At 40.3% G+C, this 25,020-nt stretch overlaps 1 protein-coding gene and 1 pseudogene across 3 annotated transcripts; both read right to left on the bottom strand.

Annotated features, from left to right (window-relative positions):
• Nucleotides 1-323: 323 nt before the first annotated feature.
• Nucleotides 324-16,156, bottom strand: LOC146488883 (protein RCC2 homolog). Of its 2 annotated transcripts, XR_014865600.1 has the most exons (14): nt 15,953-16,156; nt 15,600-15,618; nt 14,927-15,357; nt 13,129-13,225; nt 12,101-12,238; nt 10,894-11,025; nt 7,839-7,927; nt 6,735-7,019; nt 5,330-5,450; nt 4,084-4,240; nt 3,461-3,533; nt 2,880-3,059; nt 2,242-2,475; nt 324-1,046 (listed from the first exon to the last, which is right to left on the bottom strand). XR_014865600.1 is itself a non-coding variant. In XM_085114433.1 (13 exons), the coding sequence occupies exons 3-13, from the start codon at nt 15,128-15,130 to the stop codon at nt 2,470-2,472; spliced, it is 1,482 nt and encodes a 493-aa protein (XP_084970559.1). In that variant the 5' UTR covers nt 15,131-15,357; nt 15,600-15,618; nt 15,953-16,156; the 3' UTR covers nt 324-2,469. The 2 variants fall into 2 exon arrangements, 1 of the variants encoding a protein (XP_084970559.1); XM_085114433.1 differs by having other exon boundaries at nt 324-2,475.
• Nucleotides 16,157-16,371: 215 nt separating this feature from the next.
• LOC146488882 (diamine oxidase [copper-containing]-like) lies at nt 16,372-21,710 on the bottom strand (annotated as a pseudogene). Its single transcript, XR_014865196.1, has 3 exons — nt 21,624-21,710; nt 18,385-20,495; nt 16,372-17,605 (listed from the first exon to the last, which is right to left on the bottom strand). The product of XR_014865196.1 is annotated as a diamine oxidase [copper-containing]-like (transcript).
• Nucleotides 21,711-25,020: the final 3,310 nt, after the last annotated feature.

Raw genomic sequence — 25,020 nt, 5'->3', positions numbered from 1 at the left:
GCCGAATGCCACATAATACAATGCATCCTGAAGTTAAAATATTAGCATATCACCACTGCGCCGTATTCCATTTGAATATAAATAGATATGTGACTATACTAAACACTAGGACGTCTTCTAGGAGTCTTCGGATCAATGCTCGTAAAAGTATTTACATTGTACTCTTTTTTCCTTCCTTTTCTTGAGCCCGCCTCGAATAGCTTCATAGCTACCTGAGGGTTCTCAAGTCTTTGTATGTAACTTTAATATTAAATTTTATCCAATAAAGTTGTTCTTGTTATTGTTGTTTCATAATTATTATCTTGAAAACAAGAAGCCTGATGTCATTTTGTAATGAATTTATTGCATCTGATATCGCTATAGAACCATAACAATAACATAAATTAAGAGTTAACAATCTTGAGTTCAATCAATACTTTGATTTTTTAGACTTTTGCAAAATAAATAAAGCTCTCGCTGTCAAGCGTGTTTCCAGTCATACTTCTTACATTGTCATTTTTTTTCTCGTGATAGATTTTAATGTACAATATCAAGTTCTTTCTTTTTACTATTTAACTATATTTCTACAACATGTATCCTACTACTTCTAACGACAAGCAATTTAGCTCGCTGGAAACCATAAAACTCACACAGTCTGCTAAAGAGCAGTTAAAAAGTTAGACGGGGCATGGAATCTTTATACAAGAGAGCATAACCTAAGAGAATCATTCCATCACTGGCGTGCATCGATCTATTTATATCACGCACAGAAGTTTCGCTTATTACACTTTCTGATTGGCTAAAGGGAAGTTATTGGAACCAAATATAAAAATAGACAGCATGGGACGGAAGGTTTCTGTACAAACACAGATTCTTAGAGATTACCACAAAAAAAAATCAAACAAAAACAGACTCGCTTCTTACGTCTTATCCGAGTTTCCATGGTTACATCAACAGTACCGGGGACTTTCACCATATCAGGCGATTAGAAATTCCCTTGTCTGGTAAGCTTTTGCCAAGGACTGAGTGCAACACAATATTGCAGAAAGCGTGAGAGAAATTTGCCTCTGAATTGGAATGTGATGAAAATGGCTGGTTTCGTTCCGTTTGGGACTAACAGCTTAAATACAAGCTGAATAATAGATGGCTTCCAAAAGTCAGACAATTTACGAAGTTTTTATCGCCACGGGGAACAAGCACCAAAATTCAGTCGTTCGTAGAAGATTTTCTCCATTTCTTGAACTTTTGCCTTTACCTTTAACTTGTTCACTAAAACGTTGCCTCCTAATGCAAGGCATTTTTGTACAGTTATGACTAGGCGGAAAAGTTGATCTTGGCAAGGGCTGGGGGTAGCCACGCATTTTTCAACAATTCTAAAAAGCTTTACAATGCATAACAATACACAGCACTTTTTTTTCTTAAATTGAGGCTTAATTACCTCTGAAAAATGTGTGGCACTAACCCTTGCCCAGATCTGCTTTTCCCGCATTGTGATCACCTTTCAACCCGAGTGTCTCGGGTCATCCCGAGATGCGCACAACGCATGCGCAGTAACAAATGAAGGCACTTGTCAGGGCAACTATATCTGATGTGACGTTTTATGTGGCAGACCATTTCTTTGTAACTGATTGAATTCTGGTATAATTTGGATACGGTTCCAGGGCATTACTCGTCAGAATGTTAATCTCGCAAATTGTTGAGCTAGCTACTTTGACAAAAGAAAACAGAAGTTTACGAACGTTTCACTTGCTTTGCCCTTCCGCTCCCAACAGAAGCCACATGTAAGTCTCAAATTTGTCGAAAAACGTACATTCTCGGTAGACCTAATCCAAAAATTAAAACCACCTGGGAGAGCGCAGTAAACATTACCACAGGAGAGCAGAGCTCAAAAGCTTACAGTTAAATAGCCACACTTTAGAATTTCATCCAAACAAACAAGAGATAGAACCACCTTGCACAGCACAACAAACAGCACCACAGCAAAGTACTGCTCAGTAGTTTTCATTTGAAGGGTCACACTTTAGGATTTCATCCACAAACTCAAAACTTAGAACCACCTTGAACAGCATTATAAACAGCGCCACAGGAAAGTACTGCTCAGTAGCTATCATTTGAAAGGTCACACTTCAGGATTCAATCTAAAGAAACAAATGTTAGAGCCACCTTGTACAGAAACAGCACCACTGTAAAATACAGCACTTCAGGATTTCATCCAGAAAAAAAAAACTCTCGAACATGCTTAGTATGTAAGTGGTTTAAGACCGACTCCGAAAGCGAAAGAGGTAAAGCAGCATTTTCCACAGTACCAAAAGCTACAGAACCTAAGGTGCAACAGTTGAACGAACTGCAAGTCGAAAGAAAGTACAAATCAAGAATTCGAATATTACGCATGCATGGGATCACGTGACTGGTGACAACAGATCAACCAGCGGTCATAGGAAGGAGGCGGCACTTAGTACGAAACGTGAAACAGTCACGTGGCAGTAGTCCTCATACCTGAAAGAAAAAGAAAGCGATCAATAACGAATGGCGGATGCTTGCATGGGCAGATGTCCTGGGGAGTAAGGATGAGATGGAAAAAATTGGCACTATCGACTTCTGGGTAATTCAAATTTCAACACTCTTCTACCAGTAACGAAATAACTTTCCATCTACAAAAAGATACGATACCAAATAATTAAAGGAGAGGACAAAAAGATCTAATAAATATATTAACACGGAAAACACACCACCCCACCGTTACTCCTTAATGACCTTAGGCCATTTGACTCTTTCACGTTTTAAATTACCCATCCCCCCCCTCCCCAGCCGCCCCTTATCAAGCCATTACTTTCAACACCCCCTCTCTCAAATTCCACTAGTCCAACCCGTGTAAAATGAAAATCGGGTAAGAGCATTACCTTGTCAGGATCGTACACCGGAAGCTTGTTCAACAATGGTAAATCCCTCTCCTCATCACGTGCTATAAACAGGGTGTGGCCATATCCACATGCCACCTCCTGTATGTAGACTCCTTCCAATGGCTCTACTATCTTGGGATTTGTTGACGATTTTTGTCCGCCTTTTCTCAACCCATATCCCTAAATCAAACATATAAGTTACAAGAAAATATTGATGGATACTATAAAATTTCGCATATTAGCCCTGGGACTTACAATGGTAGGGCTTGTTTCAGTTTATACTTATTGTTATTGGTGTTTTTTCATCTGTTTGTTTTTGTTTGGTTTTGTTTTCACACGGTTCCTAGGAAGATCATTTGATCTAATGATACGACCTACTGTTTAAATCATGATGATGATGATGATGATGATGATGATGAGGATGATGATGTGATAACGACCCTAATGGTCCATAGTAGTTTTCGCGTTTGAGTTTTGAAGAGTTTATATTTTTAACCCATACGAGAACGACAAAAAGGCCTGTTTTATATGAAATACCCAAATTCAGGGTTAGGTGCATTTCTGGACATAAGTGTCCTTACCAGTTCACCGTAAGTTGGACTCGGTCCCCAACTGACCACACTCTCGTCCGCCGCCAGCACAATGCTTGTTTTGCTGTCAAGGAAACGAACAAATTAATCAAAAAATATATATAATCTGAACTTGAGTGTGACCACCATCAGTATTTCCATGTTATGAATCTAAAACTAGTAATAAGCAAAGTTTAGGGAGTGCATTCGATGTCACCAGGCTCTCTCACCTTTGCCAAGTGGGTGATGATGTCATCCTCCCCTGCAAAATCTGCGGGGGATGCCAGATACGTGTCCCAAGATACATTCATTCAATCAACGTTGTCCCCTACAATCTCGACTCCAACCTGTATTAGGAGTGCGTTCTTTCTACGTTGAACGCAATTACCATTGAAAATCGGCTTTTAAGAGCAGTTTTCAATTGAGCGCCATACATAAAATCAGAAGCAAGGTAATTGCTGCAGCCAATCACAGAGACGCCTATCACCAAGTCAGCCAATCAGAACCTTAAGCAACCACATGCAACACGCTCCAAACACGTGCAATCAAGTCACGCTTGGTTGTGCTCTTACCTCCAAGTGGTTGAGAAACGAACGAAAAACAGCTTTTTAAACCAATCAAGAGTAAGTACTTACGAGCAGCCTACACTGCGCACGTCCCATCCACACATGTCTCGGACCATCTTGGGGTACATGGTTGCGTCACTGGTGCTTTTTGTCAGACCCCAGAAATATAACTGACCCACACTCACCGCCAGACTGTAAGTCGCGCCTGCGTGGATCGACGAAACACCTTGGATGGGTGAGACAAATTTGGGTGAAAAACGAGACAAAAGCAACAGGGAAAATCAGCACAAAAAACAAGACGAAAGAACTTCTAAAGGAGAATCTCTACTCTTCCTATAAAGTATTTTCGCCGTAAAGATATTTGTCCTCGACCTTTTGTCACTGTTTTGATGTACTTTAAACAGACATAGTTACCCGTATATTTTTTAATCCTTTATAACTTTTATACATTGTACAGTTTAAGATTCTTAGTTACGCTTAGTTAGGTGTCTCCTATTAGCTGAGGGCTTACCCTCTGCTAGGCATTTTATTGACACGTTAATAAAGTTCGTTCGTTCGTTCATTCATTCAACTGAAGTTGCATTGTTGGAAACAATCGTTTAAATCCAAATTTTTTTAATAAGTGATAAGAACACTTTTGGTGCACAAAAAATTGGATTTTTGCTCTTAAATGTCCCACATACCACCATTTTGGATTTTATGTCATATGGTTGCCGCTCTTGTAAGGAGCCGGCAGATAAAATCTTTTGCATACACAGGGTCCAGGAGTCTAACCTATCTCATAGACAGAGTTATCTTCGAATATTTTTCCGGTTTCGTTGGTGACTAAATGACATTTAGTGCAATAAAAATTGCCACGGCCCCTTGTTAATCCTTATAACTATTTTCTGATCCCATATTCCTCCATCTTGTGTTGATCATACGGTTCTTGGCAAGGTTTCCACCATGTTTAAAATGCGGTCAGCAAAAGGTGACCGCGGGCGCAAAATCCGTTGCACGCATGTCTGAGTCATCTGGCCTGAAGTATGTACCCCTAGACGGCGGAGTTCAAAATTCGAAATTCTGGATCCTTTAAGAGTGTTTTACAAAATTTTCAGACGCTAGCTCCCGTCATTCTAGTTCAAAATTCGAAATTCTGGTTCCATAAAGGACAGCCTCCCCCACTACCCCAGCCAACCCCCCCCCCCCCCCGCCCACCCCATGGATCCATTTTTTGCTTTGTCTGTGAAGGCGCAAGCAGTCAAAAGAAGTAAAGTGTAAAACAGTCGGGCTTCTGATGACATAACACAACAAACATTGAAAAGTTGAAACTCACTTTTGCTTTTAAAGAAGCTCACGAGTCTTGGGATGAGTTCATCCTTTGGCTGTTGGTGACCGAGCCGGCCGTATCCACCGAAGCCCCAGGTAAACAGCCTATCTTTAGAGTCCCGTGCAATCTGAACAAACACGAATTTTCTTTGAATTAGCGCATAATTTTCCAATAGAGAGATTCAGAGCATTCGCGTTTACGGCAAACGCCTTCGTGAGATTCTCCTTTATGTTTTCTACGAGTACAAAGATCAGTCACGGATGACTCCCGAGAATAGTGTAAAATGATTCTGGCCTTTGAGACTAACGCAAAATTACTCAATTTTACCGAGAAAATGAAAACAGCGAGCGGCAAATGAAGGATAAACATGGTCACGTGGTCATTTCTGTCATTTGCCATAAACGTAATTCTAATTGAAATCTCTCATATGATAGATCACTAGAGTTGAAAGACGCCAAACTAGCGACAAAAAATTAGAAAAAGAGAATTAGCCTTTATGCCTTCTGTTTAGGAGACAAGAGTGTAACAGACAAATGGGTTAAAAAAGAACCGTACAATCGGGATTGTACCCTCCCACGCAGTCGTTATTGCGAATGAAAAGCTTTGGGCTTTTCGTTTTGGATAGGAAAAGGAAATTCTCTTTACAAAATCAACCTGAGTGAAGATAATGCTTAACAAATCGTAAAGGGAAACGGGGAAGACTGAAACAGATCACAAATGACGAACTTAAAAGGTTTAGGGTACAGCCTGGAAACTAACGATCAAACTAAGCACAAAACGGTTTAGCGTATAAAGCGTAAGAGTTTTTACTTGACGATGTAGAGTGGATCAAACAAACTCTTGCCCTTTCGCTCACTCTTGCTTTCGTTTGTTTTCAACTCACACAATTGACCCTTGTTTTGGTAGCTAATCTTGCAGCCTAGCTTGGTTGATTTTCACATCGCGTAAACGCTTGCCCTCCGTCGCTTGAATTGTAAAATGTAGGTTTGTGATAAAATAGAGAAGCACAATGAACAATCACAAATCGATAAATAATCATGTGACCGCTTGCAACTGCAAGAAAATGACAGAACGGATGGCAGCGATTACATGTTTACTCTGCTTTGTAAAGCGCGGGAAAATAGGCAACTGGTGCCACTGCCCAAGGGCGGGAAAAAAGGAACCCGCAACAAGGGCGGGAAAACAGGCAACCGGTGACAAGCGCAGAAACCCTGCCACTGCTGCCAAGCGCGGGAAAACATGCAACCAGTGCCGAGAAGGGAAACATGCAGTCGTTTTCAAGAGCAGGTAAGCCTAAATGTCCCAAGTCATAGTTAAATTTGGTTTTTAGTCCTCACTAGAAGACACGCTTAGAAAGTCTAGGTTATAGCAAGTGGCAGGCGTTTACGAACCAACTTAAGACAGAACTTACCGCATGATTATTACCACAAGATACATCCACTATTTTGACGTCATCTATGATGTGCGTAAAGCCATCTTTTGTCTTTTCCACAAACACGGCCACGTGGCGCGGAAGAACCTCGCAATTGAACGACAGTTTATTGGCTGACACAAAGTATTGCCCGTCTGTGTTATGCCCCAGCTGTCCGTGTTCAGGTCGACCAAACGAGTAAAGCAGTTTACTTTCGTCAATAAACATGCTGAATTCTGCACCGCAGGCCGATTTGATAATCTTCTTGTTTCCGGGATGAACAATCTATGGCCAAGAGAAACAACATGATATTATTTACAAGGGTGAAAAACATGCCCTTTACAAAGTTTATTCTAGAGCTGCGGCAATGAGAAAACGTTTGCCGTTTGACGTAAGCGTGATCCTAAAGCTCCCGACTCTATTGAAGCGCTCCAGGTAACAATGCCCTAAAAGACTTTTTAGATGAATATTTTACTTTGCTCAGAAGTGCCTAAAGAACGTAGCCCTGGTCTTTTTTCTTTTTCTGTTATCATGCAAACAGAAAATTGACTAGTGAACAGAAAAGAACTGACTAATACTGACTAATTTAGGTTGAAATTCACGACGATGCATGTTGAGTCAGTGAATAGGCCATTTCTGAGTTGTTTTAAACCTCATTATGAAAGCGAGGCTAAGTGCAAAGCTTTTAGTGCGAAAAATTAGTTTTGTTTACACAGGAATGAAAACAGTTTTTCATAATACTAAAACTATGCACGAAGCCTCGCTCTCATAATGAGGTTCAAAGCAATTTGGAAACGGCCTATTGTTCTGAAGGTCAGAATTAGTTGAGAATGCAGTAGTGTAGAAGTTGGCACATTTGAGGCCTAGCCCCCTACCGTTGCATTCTATCCTCAGCCAAGAACCTTTGCACCTAGATCATTGCATCTCTTTAGCCAGCTGTATCGATGAGTACTAGCAACAAACTCCTGGTGTGAACTCTGCGATGAAGCATCCCATTCTTGGGAGAGTAGCAACACAACCAGTTGCTTCATGCTACAGAAACTAAGTTAAGTTCTGGCCATGTGTTGTTAATGCATATACACAAAATCATTTATTTTATTTTACCTGGACAGGTTTTGGCATGATAGCCTTTTGATGGCCTTGTCCCAGCTGGGCCATTTTGTTGTCACCAAACCCAAACAGGATCCCTTCCGCTGAGAAAAAAAAGCAAGTTCCCAAAAAACACAGGCTTACAACTGTGGTGATATTGATGAAGATAATAAAATGCGTTAAGCATTAGACACACACCCTATAATAATATTTCAAATACAACATAACATGGTTAAGAATCCCAGCTGGCAGGAGGTGGCTCAGCTGGCTATGTACAAGTGATACTGAGGAGTTGAACTTGGGGCTACCAAGAAACAACTCCAGATAGTTTTCAGAACGGGACTTGAAACCGGGACCTCAATGTTCTTCAATCTAGGATAGTAATATGTATTTTGTGAATAACAGGTCTTTGTTGTTTACATGATTTTCCCTTACAATGCATGCAGCTGCTGAGGCCTTCAAGATGTCACAATGAGAATATGGGAGGTCAGTTGGTACGTAAATTATGACCATAACCTAAACTAACCTATTTGTAACATAAAAATTAAAATGTATTAAAATAGCTTAAATGAAACTAAAAATACTTGTAACTGGAGTCTTTACATTTAATTGCATCTAGCATCTCCTGTAATACACTGTACTAGCTATTGCCTTGTTATTTAACAAATAGAGCAATTTCCCCGAGAGAGTTCCTGGTTATGCTTGTTTCAATGCCTTGGCGGAGGATAATTCCCTGGTGAAAATCTTTCAAGGATCTTTAAGGATCCTTAAAGATCTGCATGAGGATCTTTGTGAGGATCTTAATAAAGATCTTTAAGGATCTTCAAAAATATTTGCAAAGATCCTCAAGGATCCTTCATTTTCTTGCCAAGATCCTCAAGGATCTTCAAGGATCCTCAAAGAATCTTCCCAAGATCTTGCAAAGATCCTCAAGGATCTTTAGATTATTCTTCTTTGCCCACTCAGTTTGCTTTGCATGAATGAGTACACCATATTCAATACCAGTAAAGCCTCTTGTATGTGATTGTACATTAAAGAGGAAGTCAGCAAGTGGTTACATTTTATACTGGCCTGATTTGACCCTAACACAAAACACACCAAAGTAATTACTTTATAAGTCTGGCTAGTCAGTGCATCTAGCCTTCAATTAGATCCCTACATTCAGGCTTTTAGCAAGACACTGAGAATTGAGCAACCACATGAAGGAGGCATTTAAAATTCACTTAAGATCGTTTGGTAAAAAAAATAATTTTTTCCCAAAAGATTTTAAGTGAATTTTAAATGAATGCATTCATAGGATCCCTGGAGACCCTCTCATTGGCTAAAACCTTACCTACTTTCACTAAGTAGTACAACATCCACCGACTATCTTAAATTTCAGAGTTTGGAAGATTGCCGTAACACTCATATTTTTGGTTTAGTGAAGAGGTGTTTAATGTACCACAGTTCTTAAAGAATTACTTTAAGTTGAATAAGGAAGTTATTTCAAGAGAAACACTTGAGAAGAAGCAATTTTATATACTGTACCTACAGTAAGAACTGAGACTGCCAAGAAAAGTTTTTATTATAATGGCTCAGTTCTGTATAATGATTATATTAGTAAATAAGAATTAGTTTTTACTATATTATACTATATTTATAGTTAATTTATTGCTTTGCATGAAAAAGTATACCACATTCAGTACCAGTAAAGCCTCTTGTACGTGATTGTACATTTAAAGAGGAAGTGGGCAAGTGTTTAAATTTGATACTGGCCTGCTTGACGAAACAAAGCCCTGACCTAACACAAAAGACACCAAAGTTATTACTTTATAAGTCTGGATAGTCAGTACACCTAGCCTTCAATTAGATGCCTACATTCAGGGTTTTAGCCAGACACTGAGAATTGAGCAACCACATGAAGGAGGCATTTAAAATTCACTTAAGATCGTTTGGTAAAAAAAATAATTTTTTCCCAAAAGATTTTAAGTAAATTTTAAATGAATGTTTCCAAAACTGGGCATTCATAGGATCCCTGGAGACCCTCTCATTGGCAAAAACCTTACCTACCTTCACTAAGTAGTACAACATCCATCGACTATCTTAAATTTCAGAGTTTGGAAGATCGATGCAACGCTCATATTTTTGGTTTAGTGAAGAGGTGTTTAAATAACAATGTACCACAGTTCTTAAAGAATTACTTTAAGTTGAATAAGGAAGTTATTTCAAGAGAAACACTTGAGAAGAAGCAATTTTATATACTGTACCTGCAGTAAGAACTGAGACCGCCAAGAAATGTTTTTATTATAATGGCTCAGTTGTGTATAATGATTATATTAGTAACTAAGAATTAGTTTTTTTTATGTTATACTATATTTATAGTTAATTATTTATAGTTACTTAGTTAAGTTGTCTTATAATTTATCTTGTATTTTTTTTTTATTAGTTTTAATGTAGGGCTCCTATTGATAACAGATATATTTTTGTATTCTGACGAGATTACCCTAGTTAAATAAAGGTTTACTACAGCAGGGCTCGAGACTAAAACAGTAGCCAACTAGTCACAGACTAGTAAAAATTCAGCTTTGGCTAGTAGTTTTGTACCTTCACTAGCCATTTTGGTAGTGGAAAGCGTGAAGCACTCATGAGTCAGAGTGCCAGGTGAAAATCAGCCTAAAAATTATTTGAAATGAATCACAAAAGCAACCAGAGAGAAGAGAAACTTATAGAAGACCTTCATGGAAAATAAAAAAAGAGAACAATAAATACGAAAAAAACAATAATAAGAAGAAAACAGAAAATGAAACTACTGTTGCAGTACACAGTAGTGTTTACAAGTCTGAAAGATTTTTCTTATCAGTGTTACACATAAATAAATTGTCTGCTCCCCACCTCCTTGCTATGAAAACAAATTAGGGAAACCATGAATGCAAATTATGTCTGTCCAGTGGAAATTTGTTTTGACTAGTGAGATCAAACCTGTCACTGCATGGCCACTGGGCTAGAAAGCTGAAAAGTTACATGTAGCCTCCAGCCCTGTTCAGCATTTTACCTATCCACTCGCTTTTTAAACATTAAATGTGAACCAAACCTGTGAGCACCAAAGTGTGTGCCTTTCCACAACTGGCTTGCACAAACGTGAAGGTCTTCAAACTCTCTATGACTTTTGGCTTGTCACAGCGGACTGTGTCTCCATGACCAAGTTGGCCTTTGTCATTGCGACCTAACAAAGAGAAAGTCACAGTTATACATGCATGCATTAATTAAGATGCCGCCGATATATTTTACAATAAATTCAATTCTAAACCACACATTAAAAGTTTAAAAAAGTGGATATACATGTAAACCATCTCAAGAATAGTTTTACAGTCAACATTAAAATTTAAAAATTTCATCCATTGGCAAATTCAAGCGGCTGAAAATTTGGAATTAATTTTCTTGCTAAAGTACAATGCACATTACATTAACGCGATGGGAAACATTCCTGTGTATGAAGGGACCTATTTGAAAATAATGTTTTTATCTGCTTACAGAGAAAGCGTCATGAAATCTCAAATTGTTTTACACATAATTTTTAATACAATTTGAATTATCTCCTAAAAATAGCTCAAATTAAAAATTAATACAGCACCAGTTGTAATATTGATGGAGTAAATGGAAAAAGCCCCAGGGAAAGTTTGAGACGTCTAAAGGAAATTACTTGTTCCTGCAAATCATTGAATAATACCTCATGGAACTGAATTTAAGAGTCAATATTGAAAAGCTTCAATCCAAAATTCACCTGCAGTATGGCTTTGTTTTCCCATGCACTCCTCCAGTATCTATTGCTCCAGAAAATTTCCATACATGTACATGTACATCTCCCACAGAAGGTCCTTTGATTTGGGTCCCCCCCCCCCCCCACCATCCTTCCAGTAATTCCAGTTTAGCTTCAATCTTCTCTGTGACAATTTAGGCTTTCAGACCCCCTCACCCTCAGAATGACCTTCCACAAGGACAGCAGGGAGAGGAGGGGAGGGGAGAGGGGCATGGATATGTTCTGGAACCACACAATAGAGTAGATGGATCAAGTGAGACCTTAAGCTACTGCAGTTTATTTTATTTTGGGCTTTCACCGATCCATGGCATCATCAGGGATGATGACGATGGTAATGCTGTGGATCGGCAAAACCTCGGAATAAAACAAAATACAGTAGCTTAAGGCCTCACTTGATCCATTTACCTATTATTCAAGATGCTACTGAAGGACAACTTCAGACATTTACACAATATAGTTTATTAAAGAGAAAACAACTTACCAAAGCTCATTATAGTTCCTCCTTCACAAATGATAATGCTGTGACAAGCACTGGGCCCTGATGCCACATGCTGAACCCTGATGTTATTCAGTGAGGAAAGACTGTGAGGCTCCCACAGGTTAGGTCCACCTGCATTTGCTACAACGATGCACATCATTAAAACAAGACAGAGAATTAAATGTTTATTACCCATGTTTCAGAGCAGAATGGAACAGAAATTAACAATAGAGGTTTTACCTGTAATGATTTAATGTTGTATATACCTAGAAGACAAGTACAAGTTGGCTAATTCTAGTGGTGAATAGTTTTAATAATACATTGTGTAGGTCTCATCAGTGTTCTAGGTAACTTTCAAAGTCAGGGAGTTGATGAAGAATTTTGAGAGGTCAATAAGTGAGGTTCTAACCCAATCTTCTTAAGTTCACCATTCATTTTGATGGGTCAGGAAGCCAGGCTTCTCGGGTTTTTGACCTGAGACCCCTCTCTTATCTGGAACACTGCTCATTCACATGGCAACTCAATTATTACTAATAGTAACTTTTATAATATTATAATAATTTTTATAATTGCTCTTACTATTTCAGTGCCAAATAAAGGTTACTGGATTTACTGTGTGGGGAGGGGTCAGTGAGCTGCAGAAACCCACGAAAAATGGAGAGGCAAATCGATAGAATGATATCAGTAGATTTAAGATTGAAGAATTATACTGCCCAGTGGTCAATGGGGGTGAAGGGAGGGGGGATGCTGGAAGGAGATAATACTCCTAAGAATTTGTGCTAAGGGTGTACCGCCCATACTCCAAGCCCTGCCTACATTTCAACCAAACAGAATAATTAAAATTCATACCGATTTTCAGGCCTGGTCTCCATTTTCAAACCATCAGACCCAAATGGCTAAACATTTAATCTATTCACATTTTCAGCTAACACAGCTAGAAAAGAATACCCCTTGGGGCAGCATATTGTGCCTTAATATAAGAGAGTATTCACCCCACTGAAATGTCACAGTAATTTCACAACAATTCATACCTCCAGATTTTGGGACCTCCTTTCGTCCAATCATGTCCCAGTTAGTTCCACCACATATCAGAAGCTTGCCACATGTGTTTACAGGTTCAGGATCAGACTATATGCAAAAAAAAAAAAAAAAAAAAAAAAAAAAAAAAAAAAAAAAAAAACGAGATTCACATTAAACAACAGGCAATACTAACTTTGTGATTATAATTATGCAGATTTTAAGGTGAGATGAAAGGTCTGGATTTTTAAACAAATTCTCCCAATACATTACTCTAGGAAATACAGAGAAGACATTGAGGAGACTTAACATGTTTATATTTAGGGCTTTAGTGGTTAAGAGATAGTCAATATAACCGTCCTATGGCAGTGCATTTTAAAATTGAACAAATTCAAATATGTACCTTCTATTATAAATGTTCAGGCAAAGTAGATTTACCCATATTGTGATGTCACATATTGATTCATTCAATTTGCTACAGGGCAAGTTGCCATGGTTTTTCAGACTGTTAATTTCTTTATTGGATGCCATCTGCTCAAGAAAAATATTGTCTGGGCCGATGTTCCTTGTTGCTTAAGTGAACCCTAAATATACTGCATTAGTTTTTAAAAACGGGGTATACGTATATGTATTTCCTGCAAAACTAAAAAAAGAATAATTTTCACTCCAAGCCAAAGTTCCTTTTGTAGTCAATAATTTTTAGGAGCTCCAAAAAACCAGGAAACCATTTCTTTAAGTAATCTGAAATGCATTATTGACTAGACAATGGACTGGTATTAAAATCTATGTAAATTACAGTACTTACTGAATTTCCAACAATAAGTTCTTTGTACTGTAAGATAAGGCCATAAATTTTGCACTTTTTTCAACCCATATTAAAGTTGGATAATCTGGATAAAAGCCGTCTCATACATATTTTTATGATCTAAACATATTAAAATCAACTGACAATGAAAATTTCCAAATTTTGGTTACAGACAAATTAAAATTGCTGTCAATTTGGAATTTCTTGTCACAGAACACTGTACAACATGTAATGACAAGTGTACCAGTGTTCCATGCTTGGATCTTTTCGAAATAGATAATCAGCTATTCAGTAAGTTATAAATGCAATTTTTACAAACAAGAATTCTCTCTTGAAACCGATTTCTCGATCTGTACTATTGTTAAGAAATGGTTTTACAAAGCAGACGATCGCAAAATATGGCATGGGAAAATATGCTTTTGAGCAAGTCACGGTGTATAATTTCAATAAAACAGAAAATTTTCAAATGAATGTAATCTTACACGCCGCCAGCTTAAGCGAAATGACAATTTCCCGCGAAGACTCTTCACAATTGTCTAGCTCATAAATGTCAGGTCATATCAGCGTTCTATTTTCGTCACTTTCGGTTGTCAAACAAACCAAATTTTCTTTATATCGTATTCCATTGATCTTTTTGCTAAAAAAAATTATTTTCCGCAACTCAACCGGAAACAGCCGGTCAAAGAGATTTGCATGCTGCCCGAACGCCTGTCCGTCATTTGCATGAAAACTTTTCTGGTTGAACAAAATTGTGTCTTGGGAAAATCTGCGTGTGATCATAGGCGAACGAGTAAATCAAAGCGCTTTTATAAACTTGCTGCCGAATATAATTTGCTGTAATTTCTGAATAATCTCCAGAACTCCGCAATAATTAGATCTCCTACAAATTTATTAGCGGCGAGCACAGGCCGGTCAAACAGTACATCTAAACCTCTTCAAAAGAAATTTGATCCCGGGATATTGAACTGACGCGCAATCTCAAAAAGCTGTTTTTAAATCCACTATACCTGGTCTTTGTCGACTTCTTTGGCCTCGTCGGAAGTTGTGTCGGCTAAGGTTTCGTCTGTGAAGTGTGTATCCTCAATATTTTCTTGACCCGGTGATTCGAGCGGGGCTGATGAACATTCAGTCTTCGATTTCTTCGGATTTTCTTCTTCGCAGTCATCTAGCTCCACTTTTCTTCTCTTCGGCGGCGTTTCCAGGTCCGACATTTGAACAGCAATTAATCCTGAAAAAGTCGAAGAAGGTGCACGAGAGATTCCCCTTTCTCCTTTGTGTGCTGAACTGCTACCGCCAAATAAAGAGCTCCAGAATGAATGAGCTTGATAAAGACCTGGTGGAGGAGGAATGATCACAAGTACCCAGTACTTCCGCGCGGCGCGCTCACTCCGCGCGAGTTTCGCGCTAGCAATGCAAAGAGAACAATAGACAAGCAGGCCTCAGTTGTTCAAAGGCCGGATAACTTTATCCGCTGGATAAGGCACTATTCGGGGTCTAAAATATGCTTCACGTTAAACGTTGTCCAAGGTTTTCGTTCACTCCTAAACTAGACTGTGCTTAGAGTGTGCATATTCGCTTGTACACGATGAAATACTGAAATCTTTGCACAGATTGAAACTGTCGGATAGTGACTTATCCACTGGATAAAGTTATCCGCCCTTTGAACAACTGGGGCCAGGCCGTTAGAATCCTGATATTCCTGCGAGACACAAGAGACAGGAAAAAGGGTAAGAGCGGTTTAGTTTTGATGCTTTAGCTTTCAGCTTTTTGAGACTTATGGATTAACAAAGATCTCTCTGAAAACTAAAGCTATCCACCGTAACTAAAAACATTGCGACTGGTACATTTTTTCCGCACGGTGGATCACGGCTAAAGGCGATTTCAGTCTTCGAACTTTTTGTCAGTTTTGTTGCGCCACTAGCGAGAAAAGTTTGTAGAGACGTTGCCTAGTGTAACTAATGCTCTGAAATGAATATGACATACAGCTTTTGCTACGCTCAATATTGTATGAAGAACCGACTCCGGCTACTTACCGACTTACTAGCAATGATTGCGCTAGCCTCCTAGCCTGATACGTTCTTGGGCTTGTGACATTACGTACGCGTTCCTCCCGGGCAACAACAAAACATTTTGGGACCGAATCCCAGTACACCGAGGGCAGTCGGCGCAAAATCTTGCGACTTTGTACTGCTTGCAGTACGATAGCGAGCTTGCCAAAAGCTAATCTCTTGATTACGTCAGACCAGGAGTTTTATTTGTGGCAGAGTTTTCTCTCCCCGGTCCCCTCCCCCCTTCTTCGTTTCTATCGTTCTCGTACCAGTATCCGCGCGGTCAACTTGAAGCGAAAAAAGCACAAACCCCAACGGAAATGCTTGCTACAGGGGCTAGGGTGAAGATTGAGATCAAGAACCTTGTCACTTCATATCAGCTGAGTATAAAGCATTATTTTATTATGTTAACAAAACTAAATGCATGCTGCAAAGTATATTTCATGTCTTCCTTGTATATAAAGGTTATTTTTTTGACTTGCCGTCAGTCTTGAAAAATAGGTTTGTCTACACTAAAACTATAAGAAACTTGCGATTATTATTTGTTTTAAGTGGCAAACGTCAAAACACTACTGATCAAGCTTAAACACAATAGTTCGTACACCAAAGTGTTTGGGTTTCGCGCGGGAGGCTTACAAATTAAAAAAAAACGGAAAGTGTCAAGACGATTTGGACCTCTTTTGGTGAAACTGGTGGTGAGAGAGAAAAGTCAACTGAATGTTTGAAGGGACAATTCGTGATCTGTTCTAGTGAGCACATTTTGGAAGAGAAAGTGCGAGAATTTGAAGGAAGTTAGGTTGCAATTAAATCTGTGGCCGGCCAGCGACACACACGGCATCAATCGTTTTACTACAGTGGGGTGGTAAGTAATAGCAAAATTGGACCAATACTTTTAGTTTTCTGTTGATAGAAAAACATTCCAAAACATTCGTGACACTTCCTCTTTAACATACGAGCAGTAAAGGCTGCGCTGACTCGTCTCTTGTCTTTCATACGAGGTGCGCACGCGCGGGGTGTTGGGCCACGCTCCCCTTTTCGCGTTCGTAAGCGCACCTCGTATGAAAGACAAGAGAGACAACTAAGGACCAATCAGTTCCTCCCTTATTTCTGTCGTATGAGACACTTGAAGAATACCCTATCCTACGAGAGCAGATGCCTTCTTCGGCTTTTGATGAAACAAATGTCGGAAAGGGTGTCTACTCTCGCAGGCTAAGGAAGCTGGAAAAGTGACGTCCTCCAAGAAGGTAAAACTTGGTTTAACAAATACGTCATAAAATGCAATTAACCGATGGGTGCACGTGACAAAGTTAACAGCTCCTATCCATAGAGGCCCTGGAAGTTGAACTCGCGTTCCTTTGGCATACACTGTGGACCATAGGGGGTACCGTAACGCTCCACCTTCTGACTGCTGAACCAAGGGTCCGTGGGCGTGATCAAGATGGCGTTAGTAGAACCCATGGAAGGATCCTCGTCAAAGTAGTTGAAGGGCCTGATGAAGAAGTTGGCGGAGTTAGCAGCAGTAGCTGTGTTAGGTAGGTCCTCTGAGTGAGGCACGTGCATCATACCGATCGTTACCCAGGCAACCAGGTCCTCGTTTACGATGGAGTCGTTGTCCAGTAGATACTGACGAAAGTCCAGCTGCGTGTATGGAAAATGAAACAAAATATTAATAGATGGACTCTAGTCCAAAACGGTAATTGACCACTAGCATTTTCTCAAGTTTGCTCCTTAAATCTTTCTCCTGAATAAAGAGAATAGAAACACGGAATAAGATCTCCCGCGTCACAGTGTGGATGTAAGGCGAGGGCTGAAACCTAGTGGTGTTTAATATTTTCCCGAGAAGGAAGGAAAGAATCAAAGAAACAAAGAAAGAAAGACGCACGGACGTAAGTACAAAATATTGTAAGCGGTTGAAGAGGGAGGAGGGAGACTGAAGGTCATTCTACTGAATGAAACCTTTTTTTTTTCCCGATTGAAACCTGCTGGTCGCATGTGAAGTGTTGTCGGGCTACGCTGACTCCCATTTAGGTGTAACAGCTGGTCAGCGGCTTTTCTTACACGAGGAAATCTTCGCCCCTCTGCTTCTTCTTGTTCTTAGCTAGCAATGGATGTTGTAAACGAGGGGTTGATAGGCTTTCACGACTCTGATTAACATCTTTTAGGCATTTTGTAATGAAGAATATACAGTATATCGGGATAATAATCATTGTTCTACAAATCTCCAAAGCCGGCTAGAGGTACACATTTTACAGTTATTGAAAGAAAATTTGCCAAAGTCAAATCCAATCATTTGACGCATAGACGTGAAATTTCCACCAGGGTGTGTTTTGGTAAATACAATCAGCCCAAGTCTTCACTTCTACAAGTCTTAATAACATAATCGTATTAGACAAAATATCTTCCATTAACATACCAACCTGAGGATCAGTTGGCGAGTTTTGGTTGTACATGGAGCTGCTCTTTGTCTCGTTCTCTTTGTATTTAGTGACGGCCATTTGGTAAAGAGACCAGCTCATGATTGGTGTGATCATCTCATCTTCAGGATACAACTGTTTCAGGACATTTCCTAGTTGTATGCGATACCCTTTGTTCACACCCATCCTATTTTTCATCAGATCATTGAAGAAGTTGAGGTACTTTGGTGTATCAAAGTTAAACTTGTAAGCGGCTTCCAGCTCCGTGTTTTTCAACCTGCGTTTCAGCACCTTTTGGACACGGCGTTTGTTTGGGAACCACCGTTCGGTAATGTTCTCGATTCCAATCTCAATCGTCTCGTACGAATTCTTTCGTCCACCGACGTCCAAATCAACCTTGTAGTTGATCAGGTGGTCATGTGTGCCGCTGGTAAGATGCTCATGTAGTGGGTAGGCATAAGGATCTAGGTTTTTGTCATAGAACGTACCAAAGACGTATCCAGAAGCTGAGATCTTCACTTCTATGACGCCATTCTGGTAAAAGATGAAGTCAAACACATAATCGTAGTTACCCACAGTAGCCACTGTCCGCAGCACTAGCACCTGATTGGTCATCCCGCCATAGAACGTGTACCCGCCCATGTGGTTATTAGCGTAATGTCGGCGAAGCGCCACCCCAGTGTTTAACTCGAACACGCAAACAGCATTGCGAACTGTCAGTGGCTTTTCAAACCCGATCATGTGACTTACGTCGAAAAAGGTAGCGGTGTTAGGGCAATCCACCCCACGTGCCATCTCGAAGCTACTGGACCCCAATCCCCAGCTACTGTCGAGGAAGTTGTTCCATGAAGGGGTTGGGTAACAACCCCCGTAAGTGGCAGCCGCTTCTTGAAGACTGAGCTCGTAGATGATTCTTTCTCCATTGAACTTTATGTCGTAGATCTGCATTCCACTGTTAGAGTCCATTCTGAAATCAAAGGACCAAGACATGTAGCTAACATGGCGTCCCTTTACGGTATACCGTTTTCCATCAGGCTCGTACAATTCTGGTCCTCGCATTGGTTTGGCTGGTTGTGGATCACCTCGGCGCTCATAGCTTGAGAACAGCGGGTGTTCTGTTGGCACGGCGATCTTGATCTTCTCGATGGTGCCCATTGTTGTATTTCCCCACCAACTCATCAACCGAAGCAAATGTTTGATTGTTATAGATGACGCTAAGGATTTTCCATTTTGAGGTATCTGTTCCCGCATGATTCACTAACAAAGACAGATCTACGTGATGTATGTGTTTACCTGTCATTCGCCGAAGGAAAACAACCCAGTGGTAGCGATCCTCGCTCGTAAAACCCATTGGTGCTGTAAAGAGAAGATCAAGGCACTTTTCGGTGCAGCCAGGGTAATACGAGTAGCCGTCATAACTTTCTCGCATCAGCTTGGATAGCTTTTGAGATGCAAAGTTAACGAGTGCTTCTCTCAATGCACCAAACTCTACGGCTAAGTCATAGGGACGGGCATTAAATGGGACGGAATCTTTCTGTCCCCCTGGAACTTTTCTGGTCACGTAGTTGGTTGGCTTATTAGCAGGACTGACTATGTATTCCCTCACTACAGGAGGGTCAGTAGCACCATGGAATACCACTACAACAGCTTTCCGTTCAGGCATGGCTCCATTGCTGTCCAGGTACGCTAGAACTTCATCCTTGGACGGTGGTAACAACCGCACCAAATAGATGTAGTTGCTGTTGACAGTAGCCTCTTCGAACTTCGTAAGGTTTAATTCAGTTTGATCCATCAGATAATCCCTCACACCCACGATTTCATCCACGCTGAGGTCGTCAAAAACACCAGCAGACTTCGGTGTTTCATCAATACCAGACATTCCATCTGCACATGTCTTGACATTCTCGCCACCATTGGAAACAGAGCTGTTGCGTCCGTCTGGTGCTTCGGTTTTCTGCGACTTTGTGGCTACGACTATCAAAGCGATCAGGAGCGCTATGCTTATGACGATGAAGACAATTGCTAGCACCTTCCATATCAGAAGTGCATTACTTGGCGGGCTGGATTTCTTCTTTATCATAGGATAGCTCGTATCCATTTCTTCCTTCGGCATCCTGTGTGATTGTAACAGGCAATTTCAGCAAAATGATGAAAGAAGCAGGAGCTATTTAATGGTCTTTAATAAAATTCACTTAATTAAATTGAGCTCGTGTTGCGATAGCCTCCTTAACGCGTGGGGGGCCTCCCAATAACGCAGACGCTCATTGCATGGGCTCGTCACGCATTCCTCCCCAACAAGCGACGAGCCCAAACAGCGTCTGCGTAGGAGGCTACTTGCGAGAATATAACTAGAACGGCGCCATTTTCCGGCGGTGAATGCCTGCGATAACAGTCACCTTAGCTTTTCGGCCGGAAGCGACGTGTGTTCTCGTAGGCTACAAAGCCGCCAACCGAGAGGAAATTTTCCTTGTCTTGGCGTGGTATCAATGAAAATGAAATGATATGTGCCTGCATTGCATAACTAAGAAACACCGAACAATTTAAATTTACAAGGCTAAAAATACACGCTAGAGACATTCCGATTGACATGTTCCAATGGGCGCGCTTTAAGTAATGATTAAATTAGTTACAATTAGCACTACATGATGAAGCCTTGCCTCTTCTTTACGCTCAAACGAAATAGGAAGGCTGTCAGACGCTTGCACAACTCAACCTGGGAAACGTGGGAGATAACGAACGAGGAAAATACATGTAGATACATGATACATAGCACGAAGGATTGCGACCCTCAGAGGTCTATTACGGGGGTGAAGAGTGAGGGGTGAGTGCCGTGATTTAGTGCTTTAAGCGTTGCAGATCAATGTCATAGCATACATTAGGCCTTAGCATTGTCCGCATTGTTCAGTATTAAATTATTAAGAGATTCAGCAATTTTGATTTAGTGCTTTAAGCATTGCAGATAGATATCATAGCATAAATTAGGCCTAAGCCGTGTCTGCGTTATTCAGTAATTATAAAGGGATTCATTCAATCAACTAGTGTGTAAAACACCTCAAAATTGCGAGGTAAATTGCACTAGGGGTCGCGTGGGCTTTGCACAATCTGTGCCTGTGAGTAACTTGAAGTGCCCACCTAAAGCGGACCCAGGAAGCATGGTGTAAATGGTGACAGCCTGCAAGGACAGCAATCATTAAGTGCTGGATCACAGTCAGATGAAGTAATAAGTTATATGATAAACGTACCTGGCTGGGAATGAACTTAGTTTCCTCCCTTAAAAGCGCCTTCGGATCGACACGAAATATGATCTTGTTTGAGAATGCTTCTATCACTAAGCTGATGCGAGCCAGTGAGCCGTGCGCGTCACGCATGCTATGATACGAGCCGGGGATACGAGTCAGTACGTGCCAAAGATTTAATTTTAGGAATGCTTAAAAATAACGTCAAACGTGCGTTGATGTACATGATATGAATGTCCGGCATACAGTTGCGACCACCCATAACGTCAAGGATATGTATGTGGTCGCTTATGGGAGGTGGTCGCTTACCGAGGTCAGACCACAGCGGGGTTTAAATTTCGGGTAATTTACATATGGTGATTGCGGAGACCTAACCCTTTTGCCAGTGCTTATCGAAAACCAAAGTTACAACTTGTTAGGAGCGAACAGTAAACAGCATTTTTGCGATGTTACATTTCAACAAGAGAGGATGTTCAAACGTAAAACATCTACAACTTTCGCCTTAAATTAATCCATTTGCGTCGTTCTTTATCGCCACAATTTTTCTGTTGAGTAATACAAGGTTGCGGCGTCCGCTGTAATGCCCGGCGTATCCAATCGATGGAATCGATAATCGATAACAATCGATATTAATCGATATCAATCGATATCAATTAATCGATTGATATTGATAATCGATGACCAATCGATGGCGAAGATTCGTGTGGTTATCGATTGGTATCGATTATCAATACCAATCGATAGATAAATTGGTATCGATTGGTATCGATTGGTTGCAGATTGACGAAACCGGATTCGACGCATAAAAAACACAACTATGTACGCAGTAATTATAAACACATTTTAACGTCAATGCCCCGTCCACAGGATTCTTTTTTTTTTTTGACAAATTAAAAGTTTGTTCGATGGGCCAATCTATAGACTTCAAAAAACGGAAAGTGGTTGCATCGTGCCTTCACAGAAAAAATCTGGTAACAGAAGTTGTACTTTTGCAAACAATGAAATTGCCAGCAACAGCAGCATGAGTTGTTGCAAAATAATGAATAAAGCAGCAATACCTAGCCTCATAATAACGAACACAAAGACCGATCACATACATACAAACTAAAAAATCTATGAAGGCGTCAGTTGTGTCTAAAAGAAATAAAATATGCAGCAAAAGATTTAAAAGACGTTCCTTTTTTCATCCTAGTAGTAAGCGATGAGCCATTTTAGTTTTGGTGTTTGGTATATTCTGGGTCGGAATTTGTTTTACCAATTTCGTCCCCAGGGCTTCCTAAAAATGGCGGATGATCGGACAAGTAGCGTGCGTGACGTCTGTTCAAGGTTGCTGAGCCAATCGATAGCAATCGATGAACGGTTTTTGTGTGGTTATCGATTGGTCATCGATTGGCCGATACCAATCGATACCAATTAACTAATTTTATCGATTGATATCGATTGATCGATTGAATTTCCGATCATCGGTTTCCATCGATTGGATACGCCGGGTGTAATGACGTGGGCCAATGTGTTACAGCGACACATTTTGCAATTTCCGGCCGTGAGAGAAACAGCTGATTGTGTGTCAAGCGGTCGCCTACCCACGGGACGTTAAAAACAATTAAAAATTTTAAACAATCAAAAAAAAAAAGAAGACGTAAAGAGGCGTGACATCAATGGTCCCTGTTAGCTGAGAATGAGTGTCATCTCTAAAAGTGGTCGCTTACGAGAAGTGCTCGCCTACGAGAGGTTCCATCTATAGTGACTTGACTTGAAAACGTTTGGTATTTTGGAAAAGCGGTTGCTAATGAGAGGTGGTCGCTTACGAGAGGTGGTCGCAGAGGGAGGTTCGACTGTATTACAACTATACTTGGAACTGTAGTGAGAAAAATTCCAATTTCCCTAAAAAAAATAAATCGATCTCAGGTATTAGTTTTCGCATCCTCGATCGGAGACCCAGGGGCAGATAGTGGAGTCAGAAGTCAAAACGGATAGGCTTAAACTTATCCGTTTTGACTTCTTACACCTTTTTCTGCCCCTGGGTCTCCGAGGACGCAATTTTCGATGAGTTTTGTTGAATTACAAATGATGGCTTAGTCTGGTTAAAAAAAAAAAAAAAAAAAACAGCCAGGAAAAAAACTGAAACAGGAAACAGACCTAATTAAGCAATGTTTAGCTTTTCATTTCACCTTTTACCTTTTATGGGTACGTGGGTTTAGAGCTTTCGGTGTAGGAAAACATGTATTCCGTCTCCAAAACAGCTGGTCTTCCGGAATCGATAAAGCTGCAGCTCGCTCACAGACTCTCTTTTGGCTCGTCACGTGATCTATCCCCCCTTCTCCCCCCCCCCCCCCCCCACCCCAACGAGATGTCGAAAGATTGCGTAACTAGCCAAAAGAGCGTCTGCAAGGGAGGCTAGAGTCAGTAGCACGTTATCAAGGATTAAGTTATTATTCCTGTTAATTAATAACGTACAATTCTAATTCTTACTCGCTGCTAATCAAGAACATAGCTTTGAAAATTGCGTCACATTGGTGATCCCGTAGCGTTTTCATTTTCATAAACTTTTTACACAGAAGTTTAGAACAATCAGCGTTGAAAAGCGCTTTCTTTGCCAGTCAGTATGGATTGCTCTTGTTATATCTTCATGGCTCGCGTGGCTCGCTGACTCGCACATTAGGCAGACCCACTTGATACGGCATACGGTTAGATGTATAAGGCAAAATTATTACAGGCGCTTCGTATGACAAAGAGAGGTTTAAGCTCAGGTCAACTAATCAAAATATTATCAGCTAATTTTGGAAAAATATAAAAGTTTTTTTCACGGTTTTCTAAAACTGGCAATTTGAGCAAGAAATTAACGTCAAATTACCAAATAAGTAAATGAAACATCACATGGTGGTGTTGTCTATCATTACATTGGGTTAAAATGCGTTTACTCAAGGGAAAATTGTTCAGGAAAGTGAGACTGTAATTTGCAATAAGAAACGACCTCAAGTGGTGAATACTGAACAATATCTGAGAATTAAAACACGAGTTGGCGCCATTTTGCGAAAAGTACTGAACAAGACCTGTAAAAACGAAACAAATGAAAAAGAAAGCTACTCGAGATCAACTCGAATGCTCAAGGGGTGGGGGCTACAATAAAAACGAGAATATTCAAAGTGAAAACTCGCCTGAATAGATTTGTGAGATAAAAACTTCGTTGACTCTTGATTTGAACACTCTGGTCTTTAATAATAAAGTAAATATGGTAAAGAAACATCTCTCTGACTTAAGCAACAAAATTGACCACATTCTACAGCCAGTTTTCCGAAGCCGTAAACTTGGTGACGATCTTAAAGTGCAGGAGCCTAAGCCACCCGTGATCAATCAACAGTGTGTTGTGTATCACTTTGTATGTGATCTGTGTGATGCAGAT

The sequence above is a fragment of the Pavona decussata genome, unplaced genomic scaffold (assembly GCF_977016875.1).
Source record: "Pavona decussata unplaced genomic scaffold, jaPavDecu1.1 SCAFFOLD_8, whole genome shotgun sequence".
In the NCBI taxonomy this organism is placed as follows: Eukaryota; Metazoa; Cnidaria; class Anthozoa; order Scleractinia; family Agariciidae; genus Pavona; species Pavona decussata.
The sequence above is the reverse complement of the archived record's forward strand: the minus strand, read 5'-3'. Positions and strand labels throughout refer to the sequence as shown.